At 46.2% G+C, this 15,150-nt stretch overlaps 1 protein-coding gene across 1 annotated transcript in view; it reads right to left on the bottom strand.

The window, feature by feature from the left end:
• The window catches only part of SNRNP200 (small nuclear ribonucleoprotein U5 subunit 200), a 71,949-nt gene that overhangs the window by 53,071 nt on the left and 3,728 nt on the right, over positions 1–15,150 (bottom strand). Inside the window, exons 4-6 of the mRNA XM_068128914.2 lie at positions 11,628–11,820; positions 9,771–9,826; positions 9,578–9,676 (exon numbers count right to left, since the gene is read on the bottom strand). Coding sequence (XP_067985015.2) covers positions 9,578–9,676; positions 9,771–9,826; positions 11,628–11,820 — 348 coding nt within the window. The remainder of the gene's footprint in view (positions 1–9,577; positions 9,677–9,770; positions 9,827–11,627; positions 11,821–15,150) is intronic.

Here is a 15,150-nt window from a genome sequence, read left to right as displayed (position 1 = left end):
CCCCTTTCGTCATTGCTGAGCCCTCGATTCCCAATTACCTCCCCTCCAATAACCGCCATTGACCACGAGGCTCGAGTCGGGGAAGAAAGGCGTGTCTCCACCTCGTCATAGAGGGGAAGAGGGGCGTGCCCGCCCGTCGTCATCCAGGGCGGAGCCCGAGGGTCGCGCGACCAACCAGGGCCGAGGTGAGCACCCCGATGGGCGTGTCCAAAACGCCGGCGGCTTAATCGCTGGAGGCGCTATAAAAGGCGCGGACGGAAGTGAGTCGTGAGTTGGTCCGAGTTGGTTGAGAATCGGTCGTCAAGTGGAGAGTGGTGAAGAGTCAGTCAGTAGAGGTGGTGGTCAAGTGGTTGCGTTGGTTGCGGTGAGGAGTCGGTGGTAAAGAGTGAGGGACCAAGAAAGAGTTGAGGGTTTGGACCAACGAGTCAGACAAGTCCTGGGAACGCAGCGGAGGCCGCGGCAGCAAGAACACCCACAGCCACTTGAGGCCTGGACGGCGGTTTGGAGCAGGACCGTAAAGGAACGGCGGCTGCTAAACGCGCCGGTTGAGCTGCAGGACCCCCTTGGACCTTTCCTCTCCCTCCAGCCATCCACCTCCTGCCTTTCCACCCTTCTTGTGTACGTGAGTTTGTTTTGTTTGTTCTGTCCCTGGGTATTTAATTAAGTCTGTAGGTAAGCTAAAATTTGCACTGTGTCACCTGCGTCTTATGTTTTGTAAATAAACCTTGATTGCTCCTTTTTGCTTGTGTAAATAATAAATCCAATTACTCTTCTGTCCATCTATTCGTTTTATTCCTTTTCCTCTTTGCATTCGTCGTTTTAGTCTTTTCCCCTCATTGAGCAGCTGCGGTGCGATCCGGCCAAAGTCCTGGGTGAATCGGGTGAGTCAGGGATCCTGTAACGGTCGCGGCAATACCACCGCTTGGTAAATAACATCTTAATCCGCGATCAGTAACAATATATATACATATATATATATATATATATATATACACACAGTCACATGAAAAAGTAAGTACACCCCATGTAAAGTTTTGACTTTTTCAACATATTTCAACATACAGCTATTTGATCTTCATTTCAACAATATTGATAGATAAAGGTGATATAATATAACAAATATCATGAAACATTTACATTTTGCAGTCCATTGTATAATTTAAATAAACATAAATGCAAATTTCACATGTGGAAAAAGTAAGTACACCCCTACATTTATCACTACTTCAAATACCTAAAATTAGAATCAGGTGCACCAGCTCATGTGCAAATGATTAGAACATCGTTAGAGAGGATCTTGGAGGAACCTGTCTTATTTAAACCTCAGATATTTAGTTTGGTTTGCTCTTTGTTGTTGAAGAGTGCGGCGTCACCATGCCTAGATCAAAAGAGCTCTCTGAGGCCTTCAGAAAGAAGGTTATAGATGTCTACGAATCTGGGAAGGGTTTTAAAAAGATCTCCAAACAATTTGAAATCAATCATTCGACTGTCCGGAAGATCATCTACAAGTGGAGGAGATTCCATACAACTGCCAACTTGTTCAGGCCAGGCCGCCCCAGCAAGTTCAGCCCGAGAGCAGACCGCAAGATGCTGAAAGAAGTCTCTAAGAACCCCAGAATGTCATCACGGGACCTACAGGTAGCTCTTGCCACTGTTGATGTCAAAGTGCACGAGTCTACCATTAGAAAGAGGCTGCACAAATTTGATCTACATGGGAGGTGTGCCAGGAGGAAACCTTTGCTGTCCAGAAAGAACATCAGGGCAAGTCTAAAGTTTGCCAATGAAAGTTTGCCAATAAAGTATAGGCAAAGACCAGCACTTCTGGAACAATGTGCTCTGGACAGATGAGTCAAAGGTAGAGCTAATTGGCCACAGCACAAAAAGACATGTTTGGCAAAAACCAAAGACAGCATTTGACCACAAGAACCTGATACCAACTGTAAAGCATGGTGGTGGAAATATTATGGTTTGGGGCAGCTTTGCTGCATCAGGGCCTGGGCAGCTCACCATCATAGAATCCACTATGAATTCTTCATTGTACCAGAGGGTGCTTGAGGATAATGTGAGGCCATCTGTCGGGAAGTTGAAGCTCAACCGAAGCTGACCTTGCAACATGACAATGACCCTAAACATACCAGTAAATCCACCAAGGAATGGCTGAAAAGAAAGAAATGGAGGGTTCTGGAATGGCCAAGTCAAAGCCCGGATCTAAATCCCATCGAGATGTTGTGGGGGGATTTGAAACGAGCTGTGCATGCAAGAAACCCCTCAAACATCGCACAGCTGAAAGAATTCTGCATGGAGGAGTGGACAAAAATTTCTCCCAGTCGATGTCAGAGACTGGTAGACAGTTATAAGAAACGCCTACTTGAGGTTGTTTCTGCCAAAGGGGGCAATACCACCTATTAGAGCCAAGGGTGTACTTACTTTTTCCACATGCAAAATTTGCATTTATGTTTATTTAAATTATACAATGGACTACAAAATGTAAATGTTTCATGATATTTGTTATATTATATCACCTTTATCTATCAATATTGTTGAAATGAAGATCAAATAGCTGTATGTTGAAAAAGTCAAAACTTTACATAGGGTGTACTTACTTTTTCACGTGACTGTCTATATATATATATATATATATATATATATGCTCACGTTATATATATATATATATATATAATATTTCTTTATATATAATCATCATCATAATCATCATCAGTATAGTTTGCTTTCTCAAAGGGAACAAGGAGGAGAAAACCTTTTCAATTTTAGCTCCTTCATTCTCCAAAGGAACAACCAGTGTTTGCAAATGCTTTTCACAAACGACAGAAAGGTGTCTCAGTCTGGAAACAAAATGAAGGTTGCATCGAGTTGAACCGACTGGAAACGCAAGAGTAGAACCAGCTGAATTTTTTTTTATAACTCCATTTAAAAAACAAGACCGATAGTCCAACAATGATGTAGCCGGGCTTTGTTTGATCTGCTGAGAGGGGATCTGCTGCCCCCGTCATGTGACCAGATCCTTCGCTGATCAGTGGACGTTTGTGAGGGATATACATACACCGGATGAATAGATATGAAAATATGGCTGCCGAACCACATGACCAATGACGTCAAATTTTTTTTCTCCACCAATATACCCCAAGATCACGCTCAAGAAATTTCATATTGATCGGATCAAGCGTTTTACTTGTCGATTTATGACGTCATAATGAAGGCACCTATGACATAATCATTAACATTACTAGCAGAGTACCCGCCCTATTGGCGATCCTGTTCCAAGCGTGCAACACATTTTTCTGCCATTGGATATTTTCTGTTGACAAAACTACTTTGACTTGGAGTTCTTGTTTATTTCCTTTGGTAATATTGCTCTTGCTGATTTCTTTTCAACTCAGGTGTCCTTGGTTTTTGAGTAATCTAAATTTTCCAGAAAAAAACAAAAAACATCAAACGTCAGCCTAGCTAACAATACCGACAACCAACCCAAACCTCCCCCCCCCCCCCTCTTTCCCCTCCCCTCCACCATCCCCCATCAAGCATTACCTGACCTAACAATACCCATAATAACCCGACTCCACTTATCCCCACAAAACCTCTTCAACCATCACCTTAGCTAACAATACCCATGACTACCTTACACCCCTCCCCCATCCCGTCACAATCCCCCATCAGCCATCACCCAAGCTAACAATACCCATGACCACCCAAAACCCCTTACCCCACTCCACCATCACTTCACAATCCCCCGTCAACCGCCACCCTAGCTAACAATACCCCAAGACAACCCCACACCCCCCCCCCCCCCACAATCCCCCTTCACCCTAGCTAGCAATACCCATGACCACCTTACCCCCTTCCCCCTCCCCCATCCTGTCACAATCCCCTGTCAGCCATCACCCTAGCTAACAATACCCATGATCACCCCCACACCTCACTCCACCACCCCTCACATTCCCCTATCAATCGTCACCCTAGCTAACAATACCCATGACCGCCCCCACACCCCTCACCCCACTACACCACCCCTCACAATCCCCCGTCAACCGTCACTCCAGCTAACAATACCCACGACCCCAACCCCCCTACCCCCTCCCTCCACCATCCCCTCACAATGCCCCGTCAACCATCACCCTAGCTAACAATACCCCAAGAGAAAGCTCAGAGTTACTGTTCCAGATGACATACAGTCCCAAAGATGACCTGTTGCTAGATTGGTGACCGTCCAGGTGGAACATTTGAACTCGTATCCACCTGTTCAACCGAGAGATTCGGACCCTGGTTTGAACCCAATCACCGATTCCATTTTACAGTACACGTATGCATGTATGTATGTATGTATGTATGTATGTATGTATGTATGTATTGTTACATATTTATGTGAATGTATGTGAATTACTATTCCAGGCTTTGCTTATCAATGTGTAGTCGATTAAAGGTTGTTGTGATTAAAGGGTCAGGAGCCCTTCTGAGAAAAAGGAGACCGGAAACGGAAGAAGAAAAGACACGAGGTCCTGGAGATGCGACGATTCTTCTTCTTCCTCGCAAAGCTCGGACGCGAGCGGTATCGATTGAGCAACGTAAGAGAATCGGCGTTTCAAAGCCCGTCTGGCGAGAGGAGTTACCGGGACGTGTAACTACCCTTTGACACGTCAAGTCACTGTGGGTTCGTGCACGGAACCAAGCAGCTGGCACAGTTCGCCTCGCCGTCTACAAGGCCGCGTACGGGTCGCACCTTGGGCCGCGCGCGCTGGGCAAGCCGCGTGTGGCTTTGCCTGCTTTACATTACCCGCTTTGCTTGGCCAGGAGGTGTGCGCTGCAGCCGTTGTTCCCGGTACGGGACGTGCCCGGTGAAAGCACGTCAGGAAGGGTCCGTTCAACCGCCCGTGTGCGGAGAAGCCGACCATCATCTTGGTCAGGAGGGGCCCAGAGACATTGTGAGGGACAGAGACAAAAGGGGTCGTGAGTACCCAAGGGGTCGGGAGTGGGGAAAGGGGACACACACATATATAAGATGGCCATCGTAATCACATTGGTGATTGATTGTTGATTGTGGATTGTTGATGGTTGTTGATTGTCGATTCCTTGGGGGAATATATTATTGATTACTCTGGATCCTTGGTGTGGGGGTTTCTTATTGACTGGAATTCATATGGATTGCGTTACGAAAGCGTATAAATAATAGATCTTTCTGGCGGAGTTCCTCTCACGGTCCGGGGGTCACCGAGACCAGGTAGTCACCGGGAGGACCACGTAACAGAATTGGGGGCTCGTCCAAATTACGATTTGCGGATTCGCAATTGGGTCTACGTCCGGGATCTAAAATTGTATAAAATAATAAAATAATATTTTTATTAATAAAAATTTATTAATTAAGTATTAATTGGTAAATTTTTGGGGAAATTGGGGTAAAGTCTTGGGTGAAGGTTAACAGGTGTTAACGATAGGCACCATGGCGTTTGTGGCACAGAACTTTGCGGTAACCCCGAGTGAGGCACAGTTCCGAGCGTTACTAAAGTCGGACCTCTTGAAATTGGCCAAACATTTTAACTTGGAGGTCCGAACTAATTTGAGGAAGGCAGAGTTGCAGACCACGGTGATACAGTCTATGGTGGGATTAGGAACATGGGACGAGTTAGCCTGGGAGTGGCTACCTGAAGAACCAGAAGACGTTGAGCTCCGGAAACTGGAGTTGCAATTACGGAGCCAGGAACGGATCAAAGAAGAAGAAAGGAAAGCAGAAAAGGAAAGAGCAGAAGAAGAAAGGAAAGCAGAAAAGGAAAGAGCAGAAGAGGAAAGGAAAGCCGAAGAGAGGAGAGAAGAGAAACAAGCAGAGGAAAGGAGAGTGGAACGAGAACTCCAGGAAAGGTTAAAAGAAGAAGAAAGGAAAGCAGAAAAGGAAAGAGCAGAAGAAGAAAGGAAAGCAGAAAAGGAAAGAGCAGAAGAAGAAAGGAAAGCAGAAGAGAGGAGAGAAGAGAAACAAGCAGAGGAAAGGAGAGTGGAATGAGAACTCCAGGAAAGGTTAGAAGGAAGAAAAGCAGAGGAGAGGAGAGCTGCAAGGGACCTCGAAGCAGAGGAGAGAAAAGCGGAAAGGGAATTAAAGGAACGTGACATGGAGCTTCAGCAAGAAATTAAATTCAAGGAGCTGGAGTTAATGAGAGAACGGGGAGAGGGACCACCCTTGCTGACGGGGTCGACACCTAGCCAGAACACCTGGGATGTGGGCAGACATGTGAGGCTGGTTCCACCCTTCAGTGAAAAGGAAGTCGCTAAATTTTTTCCGCACTTTGAGAAAGTGGCTCGACAGTTAAACTGGCCGGAGGAGGCCTGGACCATACTAGTACAAAGTGTGCTGGTGGGAAAAGCTCAAGAGATTTATTCGGCGCTACCAATGGACCAATGTGCAGATTATGAGGTATTGAAGAAGCACATCCTCAAAGCCTATGAGTTGGTTCCGGAAGCTTACCGGCAAAAATTCAGGAATGCCAGGAAGAGGGAGAGTGAGACCCATGTGGAGTTTGCCAGAGTGAAAGAAAACATGTTTGATCGGTGGTGTGAGTCAAAAGGAGTCGGGAAAGACTTCGAAACATTGCGTGACTTGATCCTGGTGGAGGAATTTCAACAGTGTGTCCACGAGGACATCAAAGTGTACCTGCAGGAAAAGAAAGTACCGAAGTTGTGGGATGCAGCCACCCTGGCAGATGATTATGCCTTAACACACCGGATAGGGGTCCACGAACCTAACTCCTCGCCTAGATCTCCGCAGGGGAGGTGGGGAACAGCAGGTGCGGAGAACGACAATACATGGCGGCGGCCTCGAGAGGATTATGGGGACAACGCGGATACCCCACCTGTTCGAAATCAGAGGGCTGCGGGCCCAAGACAAACTTTTTTTCGGGGGGCCCGAGGCAGACCACGAGTTTTTCCTCCGGGCCTACTTGCGCTTTTTGCAAGAAACCTGGACACTTGATGTCCAGTTGTTACCTCATGAAAAGGGAAGACCCAGAGCGGAGTCCGACTCGTACCACTCCGAATGCGATGGCAAACGTAAGAAATCGCCCACAGAAGAGTTACCAACCATTTATTTATGAGGGGTTGGTCTCACTCAAGGGAGACTTGACTAACCCAAGACCGGTTAGGGTTTTGAGGGACACAGGAGCCCATCAATCCTTAATGCTTGAAGGCATTTTGCCATTGTCAAAGAGTACCGCAACTGGTGATAGTGTTCGGTTACAAGGGATCGGTGGCTGTGTTAGTGCCCCACTTCATGTCATCCATTTGGAATCCGATTTGGTGTCAGGACCTGTCACCGTCGGTTTACAAGCCACGCTTCCTGTAGAGGGAGTATCTGTGATTATCGGGAATGATTTGGCCGGGGGGCAAATTTATGGTAACCCGAGGGTTGGTAAAGAGCACAGCAGGGAAAATAACACCCCACCGGCTCGGGATGGCGACAAAAGTTCCAAGTTATTTGTAGGGGGACTGAACTTCAACACAGAGGAAGAAGTTCTGACCTCTGTCTTCAACAGATATGGGCCGCTGGTGGAAGTGCGGGTGGTAAAAGACAGGGAAACGCAACGGTCAAGAGGGTTCGGCTTTGTCACGTTTGCAAGCACAAGAGACGCCAGGGAGGCAGAGAAGAATTGGAATGGTAAGGATTTGGAGGGTCGGACCATAACAGTAGGGAAGGCCTTTCGTAGGCGTCGAGAGGTCTACAGAAGAGGACAACTTGGCAGTAGTTTTGGGGTTGGCAGCAGCCGATATTACTATGGAGGCTCCCAGAGTTACGGCACCTCCCGAAAGAATGAATGTCAGAGCACTGGCCGAGAAAGAGACCGCCAGTCAGGTAACGGCTGGGACAAGGGGTCCCACCGTAACGGTTAGGAGTCTGGAGAAGTTGAAGCACTATATACGGGGGAGCCGCCGAGCCGGGGCTCCTACACGGACTAACCGTGAACACCACGTTCTTAAAGGCGTCCAGGTAGTGAACTTTCCTCCCCGGACTAACCGTGAACTCCACATTCCTTAAGGCGTCCATGTAGGGAATATTCCGCTGGGCCTCCCGAAAAAGTGCTATAGAGAGGTTTAAATTTGGGGGCTTTGGTCACCACCTCTTAACCGTCATTCAAGAGAAACTAGAAGTGGTTGACGCTTGGTCCAGAGGGAATTAATCTAGGGGATCGTGTGAAATATTGTTGCTTTATTTTTAAGTGATGACTGTGCCCGGGGGGAACTGATGAGTTGGGGGGGGGGGGGGTGAGTTATCTGGTTTGTTTATCCAAGTTGGCCGGCAAAGAAAGTTTTCGCTGGGTTCAAACTTTCTTTCTTGAAGGGGGGGAGTGTTACATATTTATGTGAATGTATGTGAATTACTATTCCGGGCTTTGCTTATCAATGTGTAGTCGATTAAAGGTTGTTGTGATTAAAGGGTCAGGAGCCCTTCTGAGAAAAAGGAGACCGGAAACGGAAGAAGAAAAGACACGAGGTCCTGGAGACGCGACGATTCTTCTTCTTCCTCGCAAAGCTCGGACGCGAGCGTTATCGATTGAGCAACGTAAGAGAATCGGCGTTTCAAAGCCCGTCTGGCGAGAGGAGTTACCGGGACGTGTAACTACCCTTTGACACGTCAAATCACTGTGGGTTCGTGCACGGAACCAAGCAGCTGGCACAGTTCGCCTCGCCGTCTACAAGGCCGCGTACGGGTCGCACCTTGGGCCGCGCGCGCTGGGCAAGCCACGTGTGGCTTTGCCTGCTTTACATTACCCGCTTTGCTTGGCCAGGAGGTGCGCGCTGCAGCCGTTGTTCCCGGTACGGGACGTGCCCGGTGAAAGCACGTCAGGAAGGGTCCGTTCAACCGCCCGTGTGCGGAGAAGCCGACCATCATCTTGGTCAGGAGGGGCCCAGAGACATTGTGAGGGACAGAGACAAAAGGGGTCGTGAGTACCCAAGGGGTCGGGAGTGGGGAAAGGGGACACACACATATATAAGATGGCCATCGTAATCACATTGGTGATTGATTGTTGATTGTGGATTGTTGATGGTTGTTGATTGTTGATTCCTTGGGGGAATATATTATTGATTACTCTGGATCCTTGGTGTGGGGGTTTCTTATTGACTGGAATTCATATGGATTGCGTTACGAAAGCGTATAAATAATAGATCTTTCTGGCGGAGTTCCTCTCACGGTCCGGGGGTCACCGAGACCAGGTAGTCACCGGGAGGACCACGTAACAGTATGTATGTCGATACTCGGTCCTTCAAAACAAATAAGGCTGCATGAAGCAACCAAGAATAGTTACACAAAGTAAGTCTGTTGCCATTTCAAACTCTACCCAGGTTCCTCCACAGCTATAGATATTTACAAGCAGAACATGCAAGTGAACTGCAAGCCAAAGCATTAAATGAACACATGTATGTAAGGTTCAATAAACATCACTTATCGATATATTATCTACTTCCAACAACAGCATTATATTTTCTTTTATTTTTTGGCGTAGATAAAGGGGGTTAGGCGGGGATCGAGATCTCGGTTTGGTAAACAAGAAAGCTATGAAACCACTTTAATGTAAATCCTTACATTTGCAGAGAGGGTGCAGTCTACAGTCGCTTCCACTCCTTCAGCTTCATCATCAGACACATCCTCTCGTACCTCACCATAGACATCCTCATCACCTTCCTAAGACAAATTATCAGTGGATCACAGCACAAAATCACAATGAATCAAAAAACCCAGAATGAGTATGTATGTTTTAAAAGGTGTGTTGTGTTACCTCCTCGTCCGACTCAAACTGCACATTCACTCCATATGTCTCATCAATGTTGTCATCTATGGGAAAGGTTGGCAGAACAACACAACATCACATCATTAATGTGGTTCGTTTTTATTAATGCGGATACAAAGTCGAGGCTCGTACAGGAGTGAGAACACAGAACAGATCAGGATGCAATAGAATAAAAGGAACAACAGAAAGAGGGTGAGGGGGGGGGGGGGGAGGGAAGGGGAATGAGGAGGAGATGATTCATGGGGTGGACAAGATGGACACAGAGGAAAACCCTCACTGGAAATTTGGAACGAGGTGGGAATTGGGTGAGTAGGTTAATGGGGGTAGAAAAGAGCATGCTTTTGGATGGGGGATGATCTGAGATGGTGAACTGTCTTGAGGGCCTGGAGGGACGAATGAGATTGAAGAGAATGTTGTGGTTGGTTCCACAGGCGGGGGGAAAAAAAAAAGGATCGAATGAGTGAACGTGAGCAGTGATTCTGGATTTTAGAAGTTTCACCAGAAAGAGGTTGCAATTGGACTGGCATGCACCTGCAGAAACCTGAAGGGGACAAAGCACGGAAAGAGCAGAGGGTGCACGACCAGAAATGAGGTGGTAGAAGACAGAGACCACTGACCTGTCTGTGATGGGAAAGTGATAGACCCATAAACTCAGCTTCAACGCAGGAGATTCCATTGATCATTTGAGTTATCGCTTTGGACAAGTGTTTCACTCTCATTTGCTGGGTTAACTTTCATTCAACACAAAGTTTTTTGGTTTTTTTTGCTTTTTTTTGTTTGTTTACGGAATCGAGGCTCGTGAAAGAGCTAACATTTATCACACAAACAAATCAAACAGACAAACAAAATATATAAAAAGGGGAGCGGTAGACAATATGGGGAGAGAAAGGGAACAAACACAACATTTGAGAGCAGGGACATCGGGAGATGTGTGGGAGGGAGAGGGCTTGGGGGGAGGAGGCGTGGGAAAGGGGTGGGGGGGGGGGGGTGGGAGAAGTATAAAACACAAGGACACCAAGGACTTCCAGGAAAGAAGTTGGTATTTCAAAAAAGTGGATTTGGGGTGAAATTAGCAGGGGTAGAAAAGATCAAGGTTTTGGATGGGGGAAGATAAGAGATGGTGGTGAACAGCTGTTTTAAAGACCTGGAGGGAGGAGTGGGATTGAAGAGAGTGGGGGAGTTTGTTCCAGAGGCGGGAGAAAAGAGGAATGAAGGAGTGAAGGTGAGTAGAGAGTCTTGATTTTGGCAGTTTAACCATAAGCGGGTTGCAGGCAGATCTTGTGCGACCTGTAGGAATATTTGGGGGACAGAGCCCAGAGAGAGCTGGGGGAGCAAGGCCAGAGAGGAGTCGGTAGAAGATGGAAAGACCACCAATCTGCCTGCGGTGAGTAAGTGAAAGGCCCTCGGAGTTGAGCCCCATTGAAGCACATATAATAGTTTTGTATTCCCTTTCACCAAGCTGAGGTTTGGTTAAATGAAGGGCATTCAGTCCTCTTCAAAACTACTACAACATCACAATTCAGGGCAGGAGATGATAAAGATGCAAAATTTGTAACGTGAAATTCACACCTGCAATTGATCTGACCAACCTTAAGATACCTGAAGAGGACACCTTTATCAGTCATTATGCAAGGAGGGAAAGGGAGCATGTGCTGAATGAGTGAAATAGACGCATTGAGCTTTTGAAACCTCAAACTCTCAAAACGAATGCGAAAAAATGGGTGGCGAGGGGGAGGGGGGGGGGGGTGTGGAAGGGAGGAGGGGGTGGGGAAGGGGGGGGAGTGGAGGGGGGGGGTGGAAGCAAAATAAACAAGTAATCTCAGATTCATTACGAAATCTGCAAACCTGTAGGCTGGGAATCCTTGTCAGTCCCATAATCGGTAATTTTCCGACCCAAGTTGACCAGCACGTGGTAACGAGAGTCCTCCAGTGTGCCAAGGAGTGCCTGCACATCTCTACGTCGGTCAGCATCCCTCAGGCGGTCACTTTTCAACACAGACAGTACCTCATCAGCAGCTCCGCACAAGATGTCTCTCGGCTGTTCAGAGGAGTAAGATGTGAGAGGTGTGTTTAGTGCAGTTGCACAAATATAATCATAACCTTTTTTTTTTCAATTTATGTTTCACTCCAAAATGATTCAATTTCCTATCAAACACATGAAAGCCCACCGAATCTTGTTTCTCACAGTCTGAGAGTCCTTTAGGTGCTTTTTTGCAAACTCCAAGCAGGCTTTCATGTGTCTTTCACTGAGGAGAGGCTTCCGTCTGGCCACTCTGCCATAAAGCCCAGATCGGTGGAGTGTTGCAGTGATGGTTGTCCTTCTGGAAGTTTCTCCCATCTCCACACAGGATCTCTCGAGCTCAGCCAGAGTGACCATCGGGTTCTTGGTCACCTCTATTACCAAGGCCCTTCTCCCCCGATTGCTCAGTTTGGCCGGGCGGCCAGCTCTAGGAAGAGTCCTGGTTGTTCCAAAATTCTTCCATTTAAGAATTATGGAGGCCACTGTGCTCTTGGGAACCTTCAATGCAGCAGAAATTTTTTTGTAGGCTTCCCCAGATCTGTGCCTCGACACAATCCTATCTCTGAGCTCTGCAGGCAGTTCCTTCGACCTAATGGCTTGGTTTTTGCTCTGATATGCATCGTCAGCTGTGAGACCTTATATAGACAGGTGTGTGCCTTTCCAAATCATGTCGAATCCATTGAATTTACCGCAGGTGGACTTCAATCAAGGTGTAGAAACATCTCAAAGATGATCAAGAGAAATGAGAAGCACCTGAGCTAAATTTCAAGTGTCATAGCAAAGGGTCTGAATACTTATGTCAATATGATATTTCAGTTTTTTTCTTTTTAATAAATTTGCAAAACTTTCTAAAATCCTGTTTTCTCTTTGTCATTATGGGGTATTGAGTGCAGATTGATGAGGGAAAAAATGAATTTAAACGATTCCAGCATAAGGCTGCAACACAACAAAATGGGGAAAAAGTGAAGGGGTCTGAATACTTTCTGAATGCACTGTGTGTGTATATATATATATATATATATTATATATATATATATATATATATATATATATATATATATATATATATATATATATATATATATATATATATATAGAGTGCAGTTGCACAAATACATATATGCATACATATATATATAATATATATATATATATATATATATATATATATATATATATATATATATATATATATATATATATATATATATATATATAGTGCAGTTGCATAAATACATATATATATATATACATATATATATATATATATATATAATATATATACTAGCAGAAGTACCCGGCATTGCCAGGCGGGGGAGGGGTGGGGAGGGGAAAGGGGAGGGGAGGGGAACGGGGGGGGAGGGGAGGAGAGGGGGGAGGGGAAGAGAGGGGGGAGGGGGAGGGGGAGGGGGGAGGGGGGAGGGGGGAGGGTGGGAGAGGGGGAGGGGGAGGGGGAGGGGGAGGGGGAAGGGGGAGGGTAGGGGGAGGGTTGGGGGAGGGGGAAGGGAGGGGGAGGGGGAGGGGAGGACGGAGGACGGAGGACGGAGGGGGGAGGGGGAGGGCCAGTCAACAATGACGTTGCAGTTGTCATGGTCGGAGAGCAGCACAACAATCGCGACATCGTCCTGCATTTCCGCAACAGCACGAAGCAGATTTTGGAGACTCACCGATCCTGTGACGCCCTCCAGTACCGGCGTTGCCGGGCGGGGGAAGGGAGAACCGTACATTACACACATTACAACATTACACACACACAAACTGTGTTTTATGTTCAATGGTCTGGCGGCGGGGATGGAACATCACGTGATCGCTCTGAGCGAATCAGCGCGCTGCTCTGCCACAAGGTCAGATTCCATGTATAATATTCCTCGCTGAAATATAAACACCACCTTTAGAGGCCATTTTTCCCCGCAAAGCGGGGGTTGGCCTTTTTCGGGAACCGTGGTTGTTGTTGTTTTTTTGGTCCCCTTTTTGAAGCAATGTTTTACGGCCGGATGCCCTTCCTGACACCAACCCTTTTTGCCGCCTTTAACGACAACCAGGGAATTACCAGTGAACTGGTACTCAATTAGCCGACCTCGGAAGGATGACAGGCTGAGTCAACCCCCCTGGCGTTAATTCAGCGATCGACTGGGATTCGAACCCAGGATCCTAGGATCCTAAGCCGGCACCCTAGCCGCTAGCCCAACACCAGGGTTCAACACCAGGGCTGAAATGCGCTGAGGTAAATATGAATAAAAAATATGGATCTCGTCAAATATTTTTAGGTAGGCCATGTCCTTCCCAGGCTCAATGGCCATGTCTGTGCCAAATATCAAGTACATGAGCCTCTCCGTTTAGGAGTCTATCGGTAACATTACACACACACAAACTGTGTTTTATGTTCAATGGTCTGGCGGCGGGAATGGAACATCACATGATCGCTCTGAGCGAATCAGCGCGCTGCTCTGCCACCGGTCAGATTCCGTGCATAATATTCCTCGCTGAAATGCGCTGAGGTAAAAATATGGTAAAAAAATATTATGAAATAATTTTTTTTAGGTCGGCCATGTTCTTCCCAGGCTCAATGGCCATGTCTATGCCAAATATCAAGCACATGAGCCTCTCCGTTTAGGAGTCTATCGGTAACATTATACACACACACACACACAAAGTGTGTTTTATATATGTAGATATATATATATATATACACTGTATATAATATATATAATATAATATAATATATATATATATATATATATATATATATATATATATATATATATATATATATATATATATATATATATATATATATATATATATATATATGTCGAGATCATGCCTTTTATTGTGCCTTATGTAATTCTGGTTTGCATTTAATAATGGTTGCTTTGTGAAAAGGATTAAGCTTACTATGTTCCCTCTTGCTTTTTAACTATGCTATATTTTCCAACTGTGCCAAGGAATGTAGAAAGATAGTGAAACTGCTTGCTCTGTTAGACCCCTCGTGAAAACGCGTCTGTCTGTCCTTGACCAAAGGCCAACATGGAAGATAAGTTTTGAGAATGTCACGGTGCTCTTGTGCTCTTTCTCCCGCATCTTTCCCTTTGCTCATGCCAAAGAAGATAGGGTCTCGGTGGGAGATGTCGAGCCAGTTTTCCTTTGTCCGTGCTCATTTTTCAGCGGAGATTTTTTGTATAATTTTGTGTATATAAAGAAACTCTGGGTTGCCAATTTTCTAGGAGTGTATGTGGCCATGCTGTTCAATTGTGAATGGTATGACTCTTACACCCTCCACAGCGCTGTGATATTGGTTCATCATTAAATCTTGTTATCTCTTGAACTCAAGGTGTGGAACATGGTTCT

Source organism: Myxine glutinosa, chromosome 9 (genome assembly GCF_964187855.1).
Source record: "Myxine glutinosa chromosome 9, kmMyxGlut1.1, whole genome shotgun sequence".
Taxonomy (NCBI): Eukaryota; Metazoa; Chordata; class Myxini; order Myxiniformes; family Myxinidae; genus Myxine; species Myxine glutinosa.
This window is presented reverse-complemented; position numbering and strand designations above follow the sequence as displayed.